This window comes from Ipomoea triloba, chromosome 8 (genome assembly GCF_003576645.1).
Source record: "Ipomoea triloba cultivar NCNSP0323 chromosome 8, ASM357664v1".
In the NCBI taxonomy this organism is placed as follows: Eukaryota; Viridiplantae; Streptophyta; class Magnoliopsida; order Solanales; family Convolvulaceae; genus Ipomoea; species Ipomoea triloba.
In genome coordinates this window covers 2,617,251-2,639,507 of record NC_044923.1, presented here as the reverse complement: position 1 = coordinate 2,639,507, position 22,257 = coordinate 2,617,251, and the positions used below count along the sequence as shown (strand labels likewise).

At 37.0% G+C, this 22,257-nt stretch overlaps 3 protein-coding genes across 5 annotated transcripts; 1 reads left to right on the top strand and 2 right to left on the bottom strand.

Moving 5' to 3' along the window:
* Positions 1–97: 97 nt before the first annotated feature.
* LOC116027699 (kinesin-like protein KIN-6) lies at positions 98–6,863 on the bottom strand. 2 transcript variants are annotated; one of them, XM_031269418.1, is made up of 23 exons: positions 6,256–6,863; positions 5,953–6,152; positions 5,494–5,617; positions 5,299–5,393; positions 5,051–5,186; positions 4,705–4,770; positions 4,472–4,534; positions 4,326–4,376; positions 4,050–4,132; positions 3,854–3,968; positions 3,725–3,770; positions 3,493–3,608; positions 3,275–3,403; positions 3,075–3,149; positions 2,902–2,979; positions 2,640–2,796; positions 2,386–2,468; positions 2,189–2,317; positions 1,640–1,781; positions 1,373–1,455; positions 1,041–1,177; positions 858–936; positions 98–404 (listed from the first exon to the last, which is right to left on the bottom strand). In XM_031269418.1, exons 1-23 carry the CDS (start codon positions 6,763–6,765, stop codon positions 306–308), a joined length of 2,796 nt encoding a protein of 931 aa, XP_031125278.1. In that variant the 5' UTR covers positions 6,766–6,863; the 3' UTR covers positions 98–305. The 2 variants fall into 2 exon arrangements, with proteins under 2 accessions (XP_031125278.1, XP_031125277.1); XM_031269417.1 differs by having other exon boundaries at positions 98–406; positions 857–936; positions 1,640–1,778.
* A 936-nt stretch (positions 6,864–7,799) lies between these two features.
* On the bottom strand, positions 7,800–11,452 carry LOC116027370 (receptor protein kinase CLAVATA1-like). The gene is made up of 2 exons (XM_031268953.1): positions 8,624–11,452; positions 7,800–8,458 (listed from the first exon to the last, which is right to left on the bottom strand). The coding sequence occupies exons 1-2, from the start codon at positions 11,226–11,228 to the stop codon at positions 8,106–8,108; spliced, it is 2,958 nt and encodes a 985-aa protein (XP_031124813.1). The 5' UTR covers positions 11,229–11,452; the 3' UTR covers positions 7,800–8,105.
* Positions 11,453–14,977: 3,525 nt separating this feature from the next.
* LOC116027301 (prostaglandin E synthase 2-like) lies at positions 14,978–17,816 on the top strand. 2 transcript variants are annotated; one of them, XR_004099941.1, is made up of 7 exons: positions 14,978–15,350; positions 15,617–15,751; positions 15,878–15,965; positions 16,161–16,255; positions 16,498–16,665; positions 16,762–17,055; positions 17,660–17,816. XR_004099941.1 is itself a non-coding variant. In XM_031268843.1 (6 exons), exons 1-6 carry the CDS (start codon positions 15,032–15,034, stop codon positions 16,920–16,922), a joined length of 966 nt encoding a protein of 321 aa, XP_031124703.1. In that variant the 5' UTR covers positions 14,978–15,031; the 3' UTR covers positions 16,923–17,327. The 2 variants fall into 2 exon arrangements, 1 of the variants encoding a protein (XP_031124703.1); XM_031268843.1 differs by lacking the exon at positions 17,660–17,816 and having other exon boundaries at positions 16,762–17,327.
* The last annotated feature ends 4,441 nt before the right edge of the window (positions 17,817–22,257 follow it).

Here is a 22,257-nt window from a genome sequence, read left to right as displayed (position 1 = left end):
TTTTTTTTTTTTTTTTAAAAAAAAAAAAAAAAAAAAAAAAAAAAAAAAAAAAAAAAAAAAAAAAAAAAAAAAAAAAAAAAAAGCACGGTGAGGTGAAAAAAAAATAGTAATAAAAGGTTTTCGGGCACTTGTTGTGTGCCTCTTATGAAAAACTAAGTGCTTACATGAGAACCCAAAACATTCTCCCTCCTCTACTTAAGCAAAAACTCCCTCAAAAACTAAACCAAAATCTCTATTGTGGATGTTTCGTCAATTATGCAATTTGATATCAACATGAATTTTACATCATTGGGTGCCAAAACCAGCTAACGTGGTTGATTCATTAGCAAACGAAGAAGAGATAAGTTCCCTTCACTTCTATTCTTGACATTCACTGCTGCTGCTTTCTTTTCTCCTCTGGTACCCTGTTACATGTTATTTGAACAAACCATGTCATCTCCAAGGATTACCAAGACAAAGCTGATGAACTTACTGCTTTCTATGAACATATATGCAAGAAAAATAGTGAATTTTAAGATCAAGAGTGCAAGTAAACCCTATTGGCAATGGTGTGCAATAGATTTGAGTTAGTCCTGATGAAACTGACAGCAATTTTTGAGGTGCCTATGGAATGGGCAATGTGAATGCAGCAGAACCAGAACTGTAAATGGTGTTGAGCATAATAACATGTAGAATATAAATGTGTGGCTCTACTGTTAATTAAACTTTTAGTTGAAACGGAACACATCATTCAATTAATAAAATGGAAAGGTCTAAGTTTTAGGACAACATGGACTGCCTGTGCAATAGGCAATATAAGAGCAACAGAAGCAGAAATTAGTGCAGCAAATAGAAGGCCTAAAGTTTTAGTGTCTCACCTTTGCCTTCTCATTCTCATCCACGAAGTCTATGTTGTTAATATCTTTTAGTAGGATGGATGAAGCTGGTAGGAGTCTCCTGTTAAATTAATTATAACACAAGATTAAAAGTAATGTTATGGGAAAAAATGCAAGTGCCAGAAGGCAACAAGGGAGAGAAAAAAAATGCTGTTTTGCACTAACCTTTTGGGTTTTTCTGCCTGTCTGGAATTGTTGTAGGAAGTGTGCTTCAATACAGCTTCTGTTGCATTGCTGTCGTCACATCTACGATTGCATGTTCCAACATCTTCAGATTCTGGCATTGGTGCTTGCAAGTGTTTCTGAGTTAAACAAAAACAGACGAGCATCATGAGTTGTTAGGTGTCTAATTTGAAAACAAAAAGTATATGGGACTTGTTTCTCAGAAATGAGACCAAGTAGACATACAAGAAAGTGAAGGTGGAAGAGCATAATCATAATGATCAAATGTCAAAACATCATGGTTCATACACAAAAGAATTTAAAGCAGAAATTACCTTTTCCTCTTCACACTGTGGTTGGAATCCGATGACATTAGGTGGTAGTGCAGAGTTGGCCTCAACCTCCACAATGGTTGAATCTTAAAAAAAAAAAAAACCAAGTGAAGATCACACACATTTTACCAAACTAGGTGAACAAAGAATTGGTCAAAATTAGTACAAAGGTTGCTGCTGCTTAAAACTGTAAAGCTATGGCAGCATAAGTAGCCTGGCAAAAATTTTTGGAAGTTAATGCTAGGTGTAACTTACAATTTTGACTATTACCTGAACTTTCCTTGGTGTTTTCATCTTCCTGATCACTGCACTGGCTTGAATTGGCTGAAATCGTGGGTGCTTTCCATTCCAAAGGAGTATCTTCCACTTCCACATCTTCTAAGTTTGGATCTTCAGGAGATTTTCTGTACTGCTTCTCAATTAGGAACAATAGATTAGCTTTATTGAATGAAGTGTTCTGCCTAAACTAATAAAAGTTTCAGTTGTTAAGAAGACACATTATTTAAACTCAACCTCAACAAGCTTCTTCTATTGTTGTATGTGCAATTCAAGAAACTAAAATCTATTCACCTAATATTTAGGTCTAAGTATACTTGTCAGAAATTTTATTCCAGGTATTTACAAATTACAACTGCAAAGCTATAGAGAATTAGAGAGATCCAAAAGAAGAGAAATCAAAACATTCATGGTAATGTCAAATGTCAGAGTTCTCAACATGAAAAGACAATATCTAGTTATCTACAATCTCATAAAAAATAGCATAGCAAAGCCAAAGAAAAAGCATAAATGATTCCTATCATTCAATTCTGCAGTTATTACCTCCTCAAGGTCAACAGAACAATGATCCTCAGTGGAGGACACCTCAGATGATGCTATGATTTGAGAGAAGTGTTCACTCTTTAAATCCTTAAATTCCTCTAGTAAGGTGCAGGTTTCATTTTCACCATCCTGTTTGCAAGAAAATCAAAATTCAGAATATAGTATAATAATCAGAAGTACCACAAATTAGAATTTACCTTTACCACTTCATTCTGCAGTTGAGACTTGCCATAATTAGGCAATAGACAAGATTCGGTTGTGGACTTCACGGGAGTTGAATCTGAGCAAGCAATGAAATTATCATATTGCAAACCATATGTGAATGAGGAAGCAGTTAAAAGAAATGCAAGTGGCCTCAGTTTAAGAACTAGAAAACTCTGGCACTAGAACTCTACAAGTAGTCACACAAAAGTACTTCATAATTTGCATGGCTTAGAACTCCAACTATTACCAGTCCTTTCCTCAGATTTTTCATCATCCAGATACTGGCACAGGCATGAATCCATCAAAATACCAGGTGTTTCACAGTTGGAGTAAGTATATTCTGCATCAACATCTTGTAACTTCAGATCTTCAACACCGGCTGTATCCTCAAAGGATTTTTTAAGCTGTTCATCAATTTCTCTACAATAAATTAGCTGCTTCATTTTTATATATGCAGTCAAAGAAAACAAAAGTATACAATTCAACACATCAATTCTAACTATTTATACCACAAATTTCTCATTATAATCCTGACAGCAATTTTCCTCATATAATGCCTCACCAGTGCATGATCTAGAGCTGGTAACCTAATCATTTAAACATAAGACAACTTAAAATCTTGTACTATTAGTGTCAACTCATGTCAAGGGAGAGGCCGAAAAGAGGAAGGTTTCTGCCTTACAATATGATCACATAACTCCTTACTTCCAGTCTGATTTGATGATGTTAGCTGACAAGAAGAAAGTTCTGAATTCACCTGAACAAATATCAGAATCTCAAATACATTACTTCCTAAATTTTACCCTGAAAAAGAATAAAGAAATAAAAATAGAAAAGGCAGAAGAAGAAAAGCCAATTTTTCAAACATTGCTATTTTTGTACCTCTTCTGTTTCAGTTGACTGATGATCTTCAGTGGAGGGCACCTTAGCTGAAAGCATGATTTGAGAAGAATGCTGGCTTTTGAAGTCCTTCAGTTCCTCTCTAAGGCAGTGGATTTCATTTTCAGCAACCTGATTACAAGCAAATATTACTTGAGTTATGCTTATCTAACTCAAAAACCTCCATATACAGTGAAATAATGAATACAGAAGTACAGAACCTCAAGTTTCTTCTTGTATTCTTTCAAGACATTCCATAGCCCTTTTGAAAATCCCTGTAAAACCTGATATTCTCTATCTCTTTTTTTGACATCATCAACCCCTCCAGCAGTGAGCTCTATGTTGCACATGCAATTGATGTATCAACATTCTCAATCAATGGCCAGCCTAAAGAAACATGCTACAGAATACAGAAGAAAAGAGAACAAATACAAATAAGGAACTTTGGATAACCTTCTTTTAAAAGTGAAGAACCCTTCTCCGTCTTTATTCCACCAGACTGCAAGAAATTAATAATAGTCAAAGATTTAAGATGAATGATAAAGAATGGACATAGACAAAGAATGATTAAATCTAAGATACACTGCAAGCTTCAATGTCACCAATCTTCATTCTTTTGAGTTGCTCTGACATAGGCATTGTTTGACTAGGCCTTTTATTGCAATTCAAATTTATTGGTTCTTCAATGCAGTCAAACCTATAGCCACAAGTAAATCATTGAAATTCCTTAAAAGACAAGATAGGCAAAATGAAAACAATTCTCACAAAGCTTTCATACTTTATTTTTGTATACGGTGAAGCCTGCCTTAGCAGAAAAGAATTGTCAAGATAGTCTTCTCCCTCAGGCCTAGCAGTTAAAAGCTGAATAACGAAATAAAACAGCTAAACTGTCAGTGCTGAGATTGAAATACTCCACATTTGTTATAAACAAAATATGGATTAGCATTTTATGAGAAATTGAGAATGAAAAATCTAACAAAACCAAAAGCTATTCACGTAAACTACTCGACAATAAAGAGCATACTACTTGTTAAGAAAAGTACATAGAACACACCAATGCCATCCGCTTCTTGCCCTCCAAATAATCTCGTAAATATCTTGTCAACTAATCATAGGGAAACAAGACAATGCCATAAGCAGAAATATCCATCTCATATAGAAAACAATAGGAAAAGAAAATGATACTGTAAATTGTATTACCATGGAATTTTGGAAATGTTTCTGCATTGGTTTTTTGGGGTTCTTCTGATGTTCCAGTAATGACTGCAATGGGTAGATGAAGCAATATGATAGAAAACTAGCATATGGATATACATTTGCATGCTTATATAGAAGGAAGAAATGGAAAGCAGCATATAAGGGTGCACAAGGAAGATGGAAAATCTAGGTTGCCAATAAAATCAAAACCATACAAATAAACTTGAAATGCATACCCTCAAACACTGTCCAAATACCATTGAAGTGTTGTTGATAAAATTGCTTTCAAGCAATCTAGCCCCCTATACATAAGTGAAGTTGTCAGTAAGATTTTACCACAAGAAATAGTAACATATAAAACAGAAGAAGACAGAAGGCACAGAATTCTAATCCAACTTGGAGTTAACCCTCTTTTATGAGCTTTCCAAAATAGTAATGTATCAGGGATTGAAAAAAAAAACATACAAGTTGTCAAGACACTCAATAAATTGCCCCTACCTATAGAGTTTAAAATGAGTGTTTCAAGGTTTATGATACATGCTAGTGAACATATTCCACCAAGTTGCAGGATACAGTTGATACCTGATTTCCTGTCTTTTTTTCTCTTTCAGCCCCAGCAAGGTCAACTATTGTCAAGACAGAGCTATTTGAACTTTCACCAACTTCCTCATCGATCTTCTTATGACCACAGCGAATGTTTATTATGCATTGAGAGCGACTGTATAGACATAATAATATAATGAAAGAGCAATACAACACACATATATAGACATATCAAGCATGCAAAAAATAATTGCTCTAGAATTAGACTATTAGTAGGTGTCAAGCACCTAGACTGACTATTTGAGTTAGTTGTGGCTGTGGAACGTCTTAACAATCCGCTGGCTATTATGGATTCAGCCTGCTGTATGTCATAAATTCTGGTCTATAGAAGTACATCAAAACAAAAATGAGGTTGTTTAGTACTTTAGTATTAGAAAAGCAGTAAAATTGCAGCAAAAGAACAGAACAGTATAGTGTGAAACCTCTTGCAGGCCTTTAATAGATGTCTGCTGTGAGCATAAATCGGTCCTATCTTGGGCTAAATCAAATATCTTTTCAGACTTTCCTTTCTCAGTACAAATCTCAAACATCGAAAGGTAGAAATACCTGGCCATGGTAAAGCATGATAATCAATAACAGGTTACTTCTTTCTGCCGATGAATAATTCAGAGAAGAAATAGCCAGTTGATCAATTGTAAAAAATTTCAACAATCACAGAAATTAAATACAGAGTAAAAACTTTTGCATATTAAAAGCTTCATAAAGTTGGAACAAGATATTCGAAAATGGCATCAAACAACCAGAGCTTCAATTGTATTAAGCATTATAGAAGTTAATTTTTGCATCTTTCACTTAAGAAGAATATTGGTAACTATCACAAGTAATCACAGGCAGCAAAACTTAGCATTTGAGGCCATAAACTGCACCAAATTTAAAATAACCTTGACGATTCAGTTTTTGCAGCATCTTCTTCTGAGAACAGTTTTCGAAGTGCCAGCGTCACCATACCTGGGTCCTTCCCAGATCCAAAGATTGTATGTGTCTTTCCAGACCCACTTGGGCCTAAAGCAGCCAACATCGTACTTCTTCCCCGGATAAAGTCATTAACCAAAGGATTCACCATTTTCTCATACACTTCCTTCTGTAATACAAAACAAAAGTTCCGTAAGATGTGGTCTCAATTCAATTATTAACCCCTACAAACAAGTAAACAACGAAGCTCAGAGAATAACAATAAACGAGACCTGAGATGCCTCTGGAGAGAAGACGTCTGAAAAGCCTTCGTAAACCTCGGATTTAATCCGCCTGCTGTTTTGCAACTTCGCCGGCGGTTGGAGCGTAATGGAATGTGAATCATTCACCGTTATGCAAGTTTCGCTGCTCTTTTTTACCTTTTTCTCTACAGCGCTCTTCGCTCTAGGGTTTCTAGGCCAAGCATTCTTCACCTGTAAATTTTCAGCTCCAATTTTTGCCTTCTTCGCAGCATAGCTCTGAACAACAACCGGCCGGATTCTCAGATAAACTTTGAGACTATCCGAAACCGGTTCTTCAGCTGATACTGGCTCAGCCTCTGGATTGGCTTTAACTTCAATAGAGAGAATCTCCTCAATTGGAAAAGAAGAGATATCATTTTTTGAAGTTGGTTTCGGAAAAGGCACCGGTACATTCGTCAACGGAGTATCTCGAGCCCGCCGATGGGGGTTCCGGCGAACAGTCACAGTTTTGGGGCACGACGGTGGACTCTTCGCCTCCATCCTCTTACAGAGTAACAGTCTTACCTTCCCTGTCCGACGATCAACCTGTAAGGAAATGAAGAATTGGCGGAAAAATGAGTTTTCAGTTTTCAAATACTCGGTACTCGGTAGCTTCAAAGCCTGGAAAACGGGTTGGGGAATTGAAGTGAACTGAACAGACTTTTATTGCTTAATCGGGCCTCATATTTTGTGGGTAAAGCCCATTTGCTAAACCAGAATATAAATAGCCGGTTTGGTTCATAGAAAATAATCGAAAATGAATTGAATTTCAATTTCATGAAAATATAAATTATTTAAAATATTACTTTCATTGTTTGGTTCGCAAAAAATAAATTATTACAAATAATCCACCATAAATCGGGTATAGGATACGAAATGGAGATGCTGAGCCCAACAGGAAAAGGACCCAAGACTAAGGCCCAAATGCTGGAAGCAGGAATCAAAACCAGACAAATAGGTTGAAAGTAAGAACTAAGAACCACTAAACTATAGTGCTTGTCGTGTTCAAATGTCTCTTGATGAGAAATCAAGCGTCATATTTATAGTAGTCCCCTCCTTTGGGTCGTCCACGTGTACGTCTCGCAACCTCGCCCCTTTACCTTCTGCCACGTGGTCCACGGCTCCACACCCTGCACCACCATCACACACACTGCACCAACCACCCTCACCACCTCCCCGTCGCAATCGGCAACCAAGGGCGTGAGGGGGCATCGGGTCGCGCCTTAGCCAGGTTTGGGCCTTGCGCCCGTCGCACGACCCACCGCCAGTATCAAAAGGTCACAACTTTGATTATTATCAACACTATTTTGGTCGAGCTCATCGCACAAGATCTTCCTAGTGCACACATCCACGTAGTGGTTGCAGGTTTTCCTCTTCACCCTTTAAGGTGTGCATGAGATAAACTGCATTATGAAAACACTATGCGACAAAATTCGACCAAAATATTGTTGACAAAAATCAAACTCATGACATTTTTATACAAAATTCATACTCTACCCAATCTTACTAAATTTGATTTGTATAAAGGCGATCCATTAAATAAATAATACTTCATATGTTTTTTCGAGTACCATAACAAAACTACAATCATACATTAACATTATTTGAAAAGCTCTCCCGACATTATTCAAGTCATCATGTATGTAACAATGTATCCAACCCAACATTATACAACAGAACAATTCAAATATGGCCATCACTAGTAACACGATCAGTGTGTTCTCGAAATTTTGGGTGATAGATTGCACCCAAGAACAACACAAATATTACACATTTTTATTTCTACAATACATGCCTTGTCCCATTTTTAAAAATAAAAATAAGAAAATAGGTGAGTAGTCTCAAAGAGTGATGAAGGTAGGGGCAGGTTGGGGAGAATTAGTGAGCATGTGAACAACTTCTCTCATGGTTGGCCTAGCAGAACTCTCGTCTTCAACGCAAAACATGGCAACCTTAAACAAGTTGATCACGCCCTGGAGTGGGTAGCCATTGAGCCTAGAATCCACCACGGCTAGCACGGAGGCCGCATCGGATGGCTGAGATAGCTCCGAGATGGTCTTCCTCACCCACCTCACTATGTCCACCCCGTCCCCAAACTCGCCCACCGGTTTATGCCCCGTGATCAACTCCAATAACACTACTCCGAAACTGTACACATCGCTCTTCTGATCGACCTTCAATGTGTATGCGTACTCTATTACATATTCAAAACAAAACATTTGTTAGAATTTAAGAGTAAGTTAACCAAACAACAAACATGTTTGGATCATCAATGAGCAAAACACATTAGTTCATTAAGAAAGGCAGTAATAATATAAGTGTTGTAAGAACAGATACTGTATTGTAATAGAGTTAATACCTGGTGCAATGTAGCCATAAGATCCGGCAATGGAGGACATGCATTCGGACACGCCAGCATCACGCAAGAACTTAGCGAGCCCGAAATCAGCAACGTGGGCCTCGTGGTCCGAGTCGAGCAGGATGTTATTAGACTTGACGTCTCTATGAATGATAGCGGGCGAGCAATCATGGTGCAAGTAGCAGAGCCCCTTGGCGGCTTCCATGGCGATTCTGTACCGCGTTTCCCACTGCAAATACGAGCCTTTGGTCCCGTGAAGCATCTCCCCTAAGCTCCCATTCGACATGTACTCGTATAAGAGTAAATTTGTGTCGTTGTTGGAAACGTATCCGAGCAATCGGACGATGTGGCGGTGTTTGATTCTGCCGAGCGTTTGAATCTCCGCGGAGAAGCCGTGGTCGTGGCAGCCGGTGCCGCGGCCGATTAGCTTTTTGATCGCCACGTCGACGCCGTTGGGCATGGATCCTCGGTAGACAATCCCGGCGCCGCCTTTGCCGATTATGTTCTCCTCCTTTAAGCACTCGAGAATATCGTCTACTCTGAAATCGAGTCTCTGGAACGCCGTGAGTTTCCACGCTTTTGATTTCCGGATCTTCTCCCGCCGGATTATCACCCACGTGACGGCCAACAAAAGCGCAACCGTGACTAGGATTATGATCGTGATCACCATCTTCGCCGTGGTGAAAACGTGGGAGTGGTTATTGCGAGCGGAGGAAGATGAAGCTGAGGGGCAATATCGGGCGTGAGGTGAACAGAGGTTTGGATTTCCGGTGAAAAACCGGTCACGGAAGAGCCTTAGTTGCCCGTTGGCCGGTCTCCGGCCGGTGAAATCGTTGTAGGAAAGATCCAAGACGGTTAAGCTGTTCATTTGCCCTAGTTCAGCGGGAATTGCGCCGGTGAGCGCGTTGCCGGATAAGTTGAGTGAGTTCAAACTGTGAAGCTCTGAGATTTGCTTAGGAATTTCACCGCTGAGATTGTTTCCGCTCAAATCAATGGAGTTCAGCTGGGTGCACTGAGATATTGAACTCGGAATCTCGCCTTTTAAACCGTTGCCGCTCAAATCAATCATCAAGAGCTTCCGTAAATTCGAAATTTCATTAGGGATTTCCCCGACGAAGTTGTTCCCGCCAAGCGACAACTTCACGAGACTCTCTAATTCCCCGATGGCCGGAGGTATCTCGCCGGCGATCATATTGTTTGAAACACCGAGATTCGTTAATTTCCTGGCAGAAATCTCCGCCGGAAGCTCGCCAGAGAACAAGTTGTTATTCAGCTCAAGCATATCGAGCAGCGGCAGATTGAAGAACCCGGGCGGAACCGTTCCGTTGAGAAAATTCTTCATAACGCGAACCCTAGTCAACGATTTGCACTCGCCGAGTTCCTCAGGAATCGGACCGAAGAAGAAATTCTCCATGAGAATCATGATCTTCAACTTCCCGCCGGCGCAGAGATGTTTCGGAATCGTACCGGTGAAACGGTTGGACGCTACGTCCAGATACAGTAACCGGCCGTTACGCCCGAGATTCTCGGGCAATTCGAACGTGAAGTTATTACCCCAAACCTGTAACGTTTCTAGGTTCGGAAGGTCGCCGATAAACGCGGGGATGCCACCGTGGAATTTGTTATTGAACAGGTTTAACAGCGTCATATTTTTCAACTGAGAGAAACTCTCAGGAATTTCTCCGGTCATATTGTTATACGAAACATCCAGAGACATTAAACTCTCCATAGTCCCCAGCTCCGCCGGAATATGACCGGTGAGACTGTTCATTTGCAGGAATAGAGTATGCAGGCGTTTCAAATTCCCGAGGCTCGCCGGAACGGTGCCGGAGAGGTTACAGCTGCCGAGATCGAGGAGGCGGAGAGTGGCCAATTTTCCGAATTCCGGCGGAACGCCGCCGTGATATGTGTTGAAATAGCCGAGCCGTAGTTCCTGAAGGTTGGGGAGATTAGACAGGCTTGGAGGTATAACACCGGTGAGTGAGTTTGCCTGTAAGTACAAAATCTGCAAACTAGTGATCTCAGAGTACGCCGCGGGGATTTCTCCGGCGAAGTAATTCCCGGCGAGAGTAAGAATCCTCAGTTTCTCCATCTTCGAAAACTCCACCGGGAGGTTACCGGTGAAGTTATTGTTGTAAACGTTAAACACCTCAAGCTCCGTCATCCCAGCTAAGATCTCCCCGGGGAAGTCACCGGAAAAAGTATTATTCTCCAGAACAATAGCTCTCACCGCCGTGAGCTTCGCCATCTCCGGCGGCAGCTCTCCGGTGAGGTTATCGCCGATGAGAGTCAAGTTAACAAGCCGATCCAACAGCCCAATCTCCGGCGGGAGCGTGCCGAAGAGCGGAACACCGGAAATATTTATAGCAATCACCCGCGAATCTCCGTCACACTTCACCCCGGAGAAAAAGCAATGCACGGCGGCGGCGGAGGTAGCATTATTGCCGGCGTCTCGCCAGTCACTCAGCCCGGAGCTCTTCTGCCTGACCATGGAAGCCTTCATCTTCAGCAGCACGTCAAGATCAGAGGCATGGAGAATGGAAGTGGAAAACAGGAAGAAGAAAAGGATAAAGGAAATGAAAAGAGAGAAAGAAGAAGAATTCATCTTGAGCTTTGGGAGAGTTATCAATGGCGGCTTAGCTGGAGACTGGAAACTAAGAATTTAAGAAATGGGAGATTTGCAGAAAGAGAATAGGGGATAGGGTGGCTATTTGAACAAGTAGAAAGGATATGAGAGTAGCCATTGCCGTGGAAAAGAACACCGAATCAAAGGCTCCATCCAATCACCAAAATCTCTGAAAATAATCTTTGTTTATTGTTTTTTTTTTTTAATCAAAACCGTATGGGAAAGGGTTGGGGGAAATGCATGGATCTAATGTTATTCCCTTCTAGAGTTCTAGGTTTCTATTAAGCATTTTAAATTAAGATTTTAGGTTGGCCAAAGTAATTCAAGTGGAGCGGTATAATTGTGATTCTCCCAACAGAAAAGGTTATAGGTTTGAATGGTGTCTATACTCTATAGTACTCAAAAAATTAAGATTTTAAAAAAGTTGTTAAAATATTCTAAAATTAAATATTGTTTATTTTATGGGTAGAATTAAATGTAATGTCGATGCAACCGTGTTTGGAAATGGAGCTGGTTTTGGTGCAGTAGTGCATGACCATAATGGGGGATTTGTGGCAACGGTTAGTGGTCAGTTGGATTGCAGTACTGATCTTTATTTGGCCGAAGCAATGGCGGTTATGAAGGATCTATCATTGCTCAAAGCGAATGATCATCTTAATGTTGTTATTGAATCTGATTGCTTAAATTTTTGTACTGCTTTTAGTTCTCAAACTTTAGATCTTTCGTATGTGGGTTTGGTTGTAAAGCAATGTCATTTCATTGCTAGTTATGTGGGCAATGATGTGGATCAGCGAATTAGGTAGTTCATACTTTAGCTAGGGCAACTGGTTTATAGGTATACAATTTAATATTAAATTTTAAAATTAGAATGACTTAATTTATATGTGTATAAGTTTGAAAATGAATAGGCTTCAAAAAAAAAATGAATTCATAAAATCCATGGTATACTATGAAGAAATCGGAAATTTGCACTATCAACAAGGATGATGTACTTTTAATTTCGTGCAAATGGAGGTTGGGGCCCAGAGCAAAGGCAGTCTGTGTCTTTTCCCAAACGGACGTCCCTATTTTACCCTTCTGACTTTCGGTTCGTCTGCAAGTCAAAAGTCCACTCTCCTCTTTTTGTTCTTTAGTTAAGCTATGCATGACCAAATCTGATCCTCCCTCTTCTCATTATGACCTCCTGTCCTCCTATCTGCCAAGTCTTAACTATCATTTGTCTCCACTCCAATTTCATAGTACACGAGTCAAACTCATTTTTATAATTATGGTGTTTTTTTTTCTTTTGAAAAATATAGAATGATCGAGGGTACGAGCATTACAAATGAAGGAAGGAGGTTTGACGAACCAGTCTTACAATATCCATTGGAAATAGAGTACCTAGCTAATATAGTAGATCCTTAATATCCTAGATAACAAGGCCAAAGGAAGATGATTCAGTTGCGGAATTGATGCTTTGAATGACAATTTGAGCATCAGATTCGACCTCAAGCTTGTTGTAGTTCATGCTTTTGAGCCAAGAAAGAATATCGTGCTGAGTAGCTCAATTGGTTACACACTCAACAAATAGTCTTACTTTCTGCAATAAGGTGGGTTCAATTTTGATGACCAATTAATGGTGGTAAAGAATAAAGATCTCTTGTGAGCAGAAGTGAAGACAGAACTTAGAATCACTAAACATGGATTATTAAAAAAGTTACTCCATAATACATTTGTCTTTTCATTTTGAACCCACCCTCTTTCACATTGTGGTGCAACCGGGTGTCACTAGATCACATGGTCATTAATTGTAACATATGTTTTAGTATCCGATCCCTATTTGACAAAATCTGTAACATATGTTCTAGATTAACCAAACTAGGATTATTGTCGTCCGGTGGAATGCCCTATAGGGAGTTGGTATTAATATAATCAAGTGAATGTCAAACCCCATTACATCTTATAAGAAAGTACAAACCAAACTCTAAAGCTGGATCACAATGTTTAAAAGCGTGAACCAAATGATTCCATTAAAAACCCATATTAATTGTGCATGGGATGTTTCTTTTCTCCAAACTAAGACACTTGTACTACAACTAAAATATGCAATATTACTCTGAAAGAGGTACTTGAGTGGATATGTAAAGCATGTTGATTCTTGTACCAAAACGTTACAAGTTCAATTATTGTTAATACCTCCTCTCGATCAAGCTCATCGCACAAGATTTTTTTATCATATGTGATTTGTGTGCTATTATACAATAACAGAGTTGATACTGGAGTCTGGAGTATAGTTTTTCTAGTGAGGTTCACCCACTGGCCACTAGTACAAAATAGGTCATAGGCATCTATTGTAGGAAGCAATAGGCGTCTGTTTTACAACAACGCCTATGAATAGTTCTGACTTCAGGCGTATGTTGTTCAAAGACGCCTGATGTGAACTATAGGAACCTATTCCTTCTTGGAAACATACAATAGCACGGTGTGATTTGCGGATTATTACACATGAACGTGATTTATCCTCAAGAAGTAGCTATATATATGTTTCACTCGTCACCCAAAAAAAACACTATTAGCCTACAAAATTTTTGTTTTACACGAAACGATGTGATTGAAAACAAGAATAAGAATCCAACCGCACTTTTGTCAACAAGAAGTTTGTGCTCATGATACAAAATTTACACTGCCATTGAATGGAAGTCAACTGTTGGGGAAAAGTGTCTTTTGAGAGCAACTTTATACTAAAATGAATGAGAGAAAATGGCACCCAATGCTTGTTGGTGGTTCTAAGTTAGATTATTGGATTGCACAGAGAGAATGAAAACCGCACGAATTGTAAGGAACAAGACAGCATATATTCTCCACTAGAAGGAAGAGGGAGCTAATAGAGAACAGATTCAGATTCTGTGTAGTGTTAAAAAGATGGTGGTGAAATTGCAGGAGATTTAGAATCAAAGATAGTGCTAAGGAGAATAAATGAGAGATGGCCATCAAAATCCAATTTGGATGACACTTATGTGTTGCTTTAAGAAGGGAAATTTTTTTGTTAAAGCCATCAAAATCCAATTTGGATGATACTTATGTGTGCCTTTAAGAATGGGAATTTTTTTAAAGCCTCCATTTTGAACGCACAAGAAAAACATTTGAAGGTGTGTACAGTGTACTGAGTAAACCTCACTCATGTATAATAGCTGGTAAATCAAACAAAAAAGGTAAATCGCACTAAGAAAATCCCGTAAGACGGGTTTGATAAGGGAGTGTTGGTAATAATTGAACTTGTAATCTTTCGTGTATGAAAATTATTTTTCACTTATTTGATTATCTCTTTTGAGACAAAATAGTCTTATTTAATACATGGCCCCCATACTATTCAACTCACAAAATATTACAATTAAAAACAAAAAAAAAATTAAAAATAATTAAAATTACTAAAGAAAATAAGCAATGAAAAAAAAGTTAATTTGACTAATGAATAAGTAACAAAACAGTAAAATGAGATTGGAGTATATATTTGGTAAGTAAAGCCTGAAATAAAGGCCTCAAAGTGTTGTCCATGTTTTGTACTACTAATTGGGCCTGGGGTACTATATCAGCCCATTTTATTGTATAATACTCCGTATATTTTTAGGCCCAGTATGTTGTAATTAGGCTTCAAGACAGTTAAAAGAAGCCCAAATTGCTTTGCTGACGTGGCAACTCATAAAACCCTCACAAAACCCATCGGAGCGGCGAAACGAGTAGCTGCGGATCGAATCGAATTCCCGACGATCAAATTTTCCGACCGTGCAACGGATCTCTGGAAAATGAGGAGGCTAAGTGCACTCGCCGCAATGTGCCGGGCCGCCGGCGGCAAAAGTTCAAACTACCGGATTGTACAGGCGTCTCTTTACAGCTCAAGCGGCATTTCCGATGCTAGGTCTCGCTGGTTCTCCTGTAATAAGCTCGAGGATCAGTCCTCGAGCACCGCTGCTCGTGCCGTCGCCGGAACAATGCTCTTCTCTGTCGCGGCTACCGCATTGAGTGATGAGGTCCACGCAAAAGAGCCGATCAATCCGAAATTTCGCCCTAACGACGTCGTTCTCTATCAGTACGAAGCTTGTCCTTTCTGTGACAAGGTTAAAGGTATTCGTATTGTCGTCCTATTCCAGAATGTGATTAATTTACTTCAGTTTCCATTTGGTCAAGTGCTTCTTCAGCTTCGGTTCCAGTAATTTTAATGTGTAGGTTGTAACTAGGGTTTATTTGTTTATGGAAAGTTAGCTTGTTCGAGATTTTCCAATTAAATTTGGATTGTTTAATCAAATTTTGATTCAATTGACCATTCCTTATTTGAAATTTTAGCATACTAACATGTGTTAATTTTTTTTTTTCTTCATCTGCTATTCCAGCATTCCTAGATTATTGTGATATACCTTACAAAATCGTGGAGGTCAATCCAATTAGCAAAAATGAAATCAAGTGGTCAGATTACAAGAAAGTTCCTATTTTGATGGTAGATGGTGAACAATTGGTGGACTCATCAGGTGTTAATTGAATCTTTATAGTAGCATCTTAACTAACTACAACTTTAAAATGATCAGAAGCATATTTATACTGATATGTTCTATTCCTTGGTTAACTTCCAAGCCATTCCCATTGTTTGTATGCAGATATAATTGATAAGCTGTCCCAAAAGGTTCGCCCTAAGATCACTGCTAAATCCACATTCGATGTTGAAGAAGAGAATAAGTGGCGCAAGTATGAATGTCTTATACCTCTTACTTATAAAGTTATAATGAAAATGTAGCTTAACTAGTGCACTTTCTCTCAGAATCCATGAGCTGGTGTAGGGAGATTTGTTAATTGTGAAAGATTCCTGACATTTAAAATTTGTCTTTTACTATCCTAAATTGGTAAATAGTGGTTTGAAATAAGGACATGTTATACGTTTAGGTGGGTGGATAATCACTTGGTGCATGTCTTGTCGCCAAATATATATCGAAATGCTTCCGAGGCCTTGGAATCATTTGATTACATCACATCTAAAGGTAAGATCCCATATTGCTGGTGAATATGTAAAACATTTTAGAGACCCTGTTGTCACTTTTCTGGAAAGAAAGATTTGACTGGAATTAATCAGTTACCTCCATGGTTGATAAAATTTGTCTTCAATTCAGTTCTTTGTAATCAAAATGGCATGGCTGCTATCTGTTCACCATTGTATCTGATTATGACTTCTGTTCTGCCTTCCCTGCCCTAAGACCTGGTACTATTTTTCTTATGCTTCCAGGTAATTTCACCTTTTATGAGAGAACAGTGGCAAAGTATGCTGGAGCTACAGCCATGTACTTCGTATCCAAAAAATTGAAGAAAAAATATAACATCACTGATGAGCGTGCAGCGTTGTATGAAGCAGCAGAAACCTGGGTTGATGCTTTGAATGGGCGAGATTTTCTTGGTTGGTTTGTTTTCTATACGAGATTTTCTGTTTGATTTTGACTGCTTCCATACCATGCCCAGTATTGCCCTTCCTTGATCATTCTTCTTTTAACAGGTGGGTCTAAACCAAATTTAGCTGATCTTGCCGTGTTTGGTGTATTGAGACCAATCCGCTACTTAAAATCTGGTCAAGACATGGTGGAGAACACTCGCATTGGTGATTGGTACTCTCGAATGGAAAGAGCTGTCGGCGAGCCACCTATAATCCTGGCGTAACTTAAGTTCTGTTTCTCCCAGTCTCCTGCAACCGATCCTCAAATATTTAAGATTAAAAGTTTGGTCTATTAACAGCACTCTTTTCGAGGGTAAATTTACACCTCAGGGAAGTTAATAACATCATCAAAGGAAGGTACAAGTTATTTGCCACTGATTTTGATACAGAATAATTCAATTTCAATTATATATTCTTTCAATTGTTACATGGCCATAGTATGCACTATGTACTGCCTTCACTAGTGTGTGTGACTTTCAAGCCCTGCCTGCTATGTACTATGTACTATGTACTACTTCCACACGTTTTTATGATTTTCAAAATAAGGTGGTTGGAAATCTAGCTGTCCGGCTGGCTAATGTAACTGCAAAGTCAAAAAGTCAGAAGGTCGACTCTTGTAGTCTTATATATGTGTCATGTTAAAGAACTCCGAGGCAGGCCATTTGGCAATCCTATGCGGGTGAAACTTGGGTCAAATTTAAATTAGTCTTACAATCGTAAGAATGTTGGATGTCATTACGTCGAAAAAGAAAAAAGTTGAAAATCTAGGCTATCTAGCTGTCCAGCGGTAAATTATACCATGTACCAGGGTCTATATTGCATTGTAGACCTTAGTCCAAAAATAACCTTCAGATTTTGTATCTATATTTGACACATACAGTTTCTATACCTGTAACTATCATATTACGTGTCAGCAATTATCAAGTTATTTGTTTATATACACAAAAATTGTTATCTGTAGGTACAAAATCAGGATTCACAATGCAAATCCAATATGAACTCTGGTACATGGTATAACTATTGCGGTACAACTTGCTTCTCTTGAGGATGTGATTAGATTATGCATTAAATGTAATGGAAATCTTTAAAATCTATGGCATATTAATACTCTTGCAAAACACAAACTATCTCATTTAATAATTGTGGTTAGTATGATGCTTTCTCTCAACTGTTTGGCTGTGACTAGTGTGATTAGTGACCAAAGACCAATGATGATTTCCTTTTCATGGGATGAAATATTGTTTGACGTGGAGAAAATTTAAAGGTAATGTATTTAATAATGGAAAATGACAATTAAAGTGGCCGGTGTGTCATTAAGAGACAACTAGCAAATTAGCAATGTTAGCGACTAGAACCTTTCGAATTGTTATAATATTTCGTTGAGAAATGTAAAGTTGATATCAAGTCCTCAACATGTAGGGTATGCCATTGTTGGTTTTAGTCGGTTTTCGATTAATACCCAAAATAATTGAAAAATTTTAAATTTGTTATAACTAGTTGATAAATTGATCATTAAACATTTCTATGGTTAAATGTTTATTCAATTCTTAATCATAAAGATAGTCATACTCAATGTTGTAGAAAGCGCTAAGCGCTAGTCGGACGTTTGAGGGGCACCTAGAGTGCATGCGGCACCTAGGTGGTCGAGTAATTTAACTATATCGTTTTTACTTTTTCCACTCAAGGATATGAGTTGCTAGATTGTTATAATCCAACAAACAAGTCACCTACATATGTTAAACGGTTAGTTGAGTACATGATGAGAGGAATAGAGAAGAGGAGCAACCGAGCAGACAAAAAAATCACTCGATTGAGTTGAGCGTTGACTCGGTCGAGTTGGACACCGACCGATTTGGGCGTCTACTCAGCCGAGTTGGCCCTAACTCGACACCTAGGGTGCCTAGTCGGTCGGTTAGTCACCGGACTGACTAAAAATTGTCTAGGACTTAAATCATCTTGACTTAGGGGCGCTTAGTGTCTAGGTGGCCACGTAGACCGATTTTTACAACACTTGTCATACGTGATTGAAAATTTAAAATAACCTAAATAAGTTAATTTTTTGAAATAGATTTTGTTTTCGATAAATGATTTTGTCATATTTTAGCCTGATTTTTATGGATTTTAGTCATCCCTAAGATCATTTAAAAACCCAGAGTTAAGGACAGATTATATGATACGGAGTAGAACTATAGAAGATTATATTTGATAAGATGGAGAAATTATTTTTTACGAGTGAAATTCGCAACTACTATTTAATAATATTATTCCCTCTGTCCCATTTTACTTGTCCTGTTTACTATTTATTGGTCAAACCAACTATTTCTTAATTGCTTATTTTCTTTAGTAATTTTTAATTATTTTTAAATTTAATTTTTTGTGTTTAATAGTACTTTTGATTTGTTTCTAAATATATAAATTTTATATACTAATACTAAAATTAATATTATAAAAAATTGAATTAAAAATAACCTCAGTCAAGCCTCGTTAACCGAATCAGACAAACAAAATAGGATGGAGGTAGTATTATTTTTTTGTGATGATGAAAACTCGTAGTTATTGCTCACTACAGATGGTGTGCACCGAGTAAATCTTAAATTTATGTAATAACATATAAATTACACCGGAGATATAAACCACACTAAGTTAAGGCTTCTTTTGACCATGTTCATGGTGGTTGGTTTTCCATTCAATGCTTGATAGCTTCTCCTCAAACTCTCAACACATACATTAATGGTAAAGTGTAAACGTGGAGTGACTATATATGTATTAAATGATTGTTGATCGGAGTACGTTACATGACTTTTTAAACCATAGTTTCTTTCTTATTCCAATTTTTAATCAAATTCTAGAATAACTTTTCTTTTTGTAATAAAAAAATTTAAGACTTAGTCACTAGTCATTATTGACTAGCCGTCACCCATAATAGAACTACAAAATGTATAGACATAACTCAATCGATTAATTAATTTAAAAAGAATTAATAACTTTGTCTAAGATACAAAGTTCAATTTTTATTAAGAAAGATATATATAATTGGCTCCATTATAAATACCAATATATAAATGCTTTATGAAACATATCTGTTGAGACATACTTTACTATTTATCTTTTAAGTCAAAACTTTAAAATAGAACCGTAAAAATAGGTGCAATTCTTTTCAAAATAGAATTAACATATCCCTATAAAATTAGGGCATTAGGGGCCATAGGGGTAGCCCATCAAACTAGGGGTGGTGAACTGCGAAATGCCTTTTAATAAATGAAGTACCAAAATTTATGATATTTCAAATAAATAAATGATGTGTACATGATGAGATTGTGAGTATACTGTAAAAAAATTGCGAAACAAAAAAATAACAAATTGATAGTTAAAAGTCAAAATCGGTATTAATTCTCTTCCATTCCTTTGCAACAAAATGGCTGAAATAATTAAAATATTAATTTAAATCGATCAAAACCTCAAAATTAAATTAAATAAAAAGTATAGGGGGTATGTGCCCTCTTGGCAACCATCCACTTTACACATGCATGAAATTATACTAATTATTATATGCATGCATGGTTCAATTAATACCATGTGGGAGTAGTATGTAATTTTCAAAATTTTATGTCAAACCTACCTGTATTTATGGATTAAATATGTTTTAAATGAATATTTCAACCTTATAATAGTGACAAATAAACTTTTTTTTTTGGAAAGAGTGACAAATAAACTTAATTTTGTACTATAACAATGACTTAATAAATTTCGAGTGAATATTATTGAGCCTCTAGAACACATTATTGTACCTTCCAATTTTTACATCATAGGTTTATATATATATATATATATATATATATATATATATATATATATATATATATATATATATATCATTGTAGACTTCTAATTCTAAATTAATGAAATGTATATGTATTATTTTTTGTTATAACTACTAAGCTATTTAATTTAATAAGAGTAATAGAGTGTGATGCTTACTTTTCATCCACTACAATAAAGTTATTGATTTTTTTATTTATTTCCATTCGTTGTTAAGATAAATTGTTTTAGGAGTTTGTTAATGAGTTGTTGTCAATATAGGATGATAATAAATAATTCAAAATATATGATTACAATAGATATTGTTATAACGATATAGTAAAAATTAACTTACAAATTTATTTAGAAATCGATAAAATTTTTATAATGATATTGTAAGCTTGTTCAATTGGAGCGGTGAGATGTCAACATTGTCAATTCTTTGGACAATGCTCCTATCGTTTAGAGTCCAGATGTAGTTATATTATCCTCATTTTCTACTCACATGACAAACTTTGATTGCTTAATTTAGTGGGAGTTAATGATTTTTATCTATTCTTCTTTTTTTATTCCGATCAAATTTAATAACAAATGAAAGTAAAAATAAGAAGTAGAAATTTAAGAAAGTATTTTCTATATACATATAGACACATAGACAGTAGCTAAGCATTAATGGGTGAACGGTCCATCGATAAGATATAGTGGCTCTGATCTGACCCCCTTTTGCCTTCACATCACCTTTCCCATTTGCTCTGCACGTCTGCATAAAAAGGACATCTATGCTCGTCACGTCTGACTCGTGTTCACAGAATTCATTGGTTCGTCTAATCCATTATATCTATTCCTAATTTTTTACTTTTTATCAATTTTTTTACTTTTTATATTTCGAGCTGTAATAAAAGTGTGTACATTTTAATTTTAAGTGTGAGAGTAAAAATTATGAATAAAGAAAGAGAGTTAAATTAACATCTTTCAAGACTATAAGACCATAAATTTTGGGCGGGATACTATAACGGTGTTTTTAAGTTCAACAAATTAGCAAATGGGATTGTTAGTTAAACTTGAAAACCTAAGAGCATCAATATCAGTGGTTTATATTGGTTTTTCTGGAACAGTGTTAGTTGACATGGAAGAAAGAGAAAGCATGAGAGAGAAGGTTGGGGATCATCTGCATTTTGCAAGTAATTATTTTTTTCAGGTTAGTGGGACCCACCGAGAATTATGGAAGAATCGCATTGTGACCACGTGACTGCCACAATATGCGCCCAGCGGGCGTGTGCAGTGCACGCCTCAGGCCACGCGTGCCTGACAAATTTGTTTTTTTTTTTCTTTTTAAAATTAGATTTGTTTTTTTTTTTTTTTTAATTTCATCTCTCATTTTTTCTTTTATAATCACACCTACAGAAATTTCTAAAAAAACCCACAAAAGAACTCCACTATTATGGATGCTCTAATAATATGGAAACATGCCGCGAGCTTAAGAACAAGATCAATGATTTTTTGAATAAAACAAGATCAATGATAAAACCCAAAATTTGAGTTCTTTGCCTGATTTGTATGAGTTTGAAAGGAGAAAATAATAATAATAATAATAGTAAGAAAAACAAAAATTTCAAGATAGTCGCGTTAAAGGCCTGCCTCACATACACCCACATGATCATGTGTGATTTTTATATATTTATTTATTTATTTTTGGTGGGACAAAAACCACTATTAGCGAAAACCTTTTCTTGTATCTTTCCTTTATTCTTTCTTCCATCT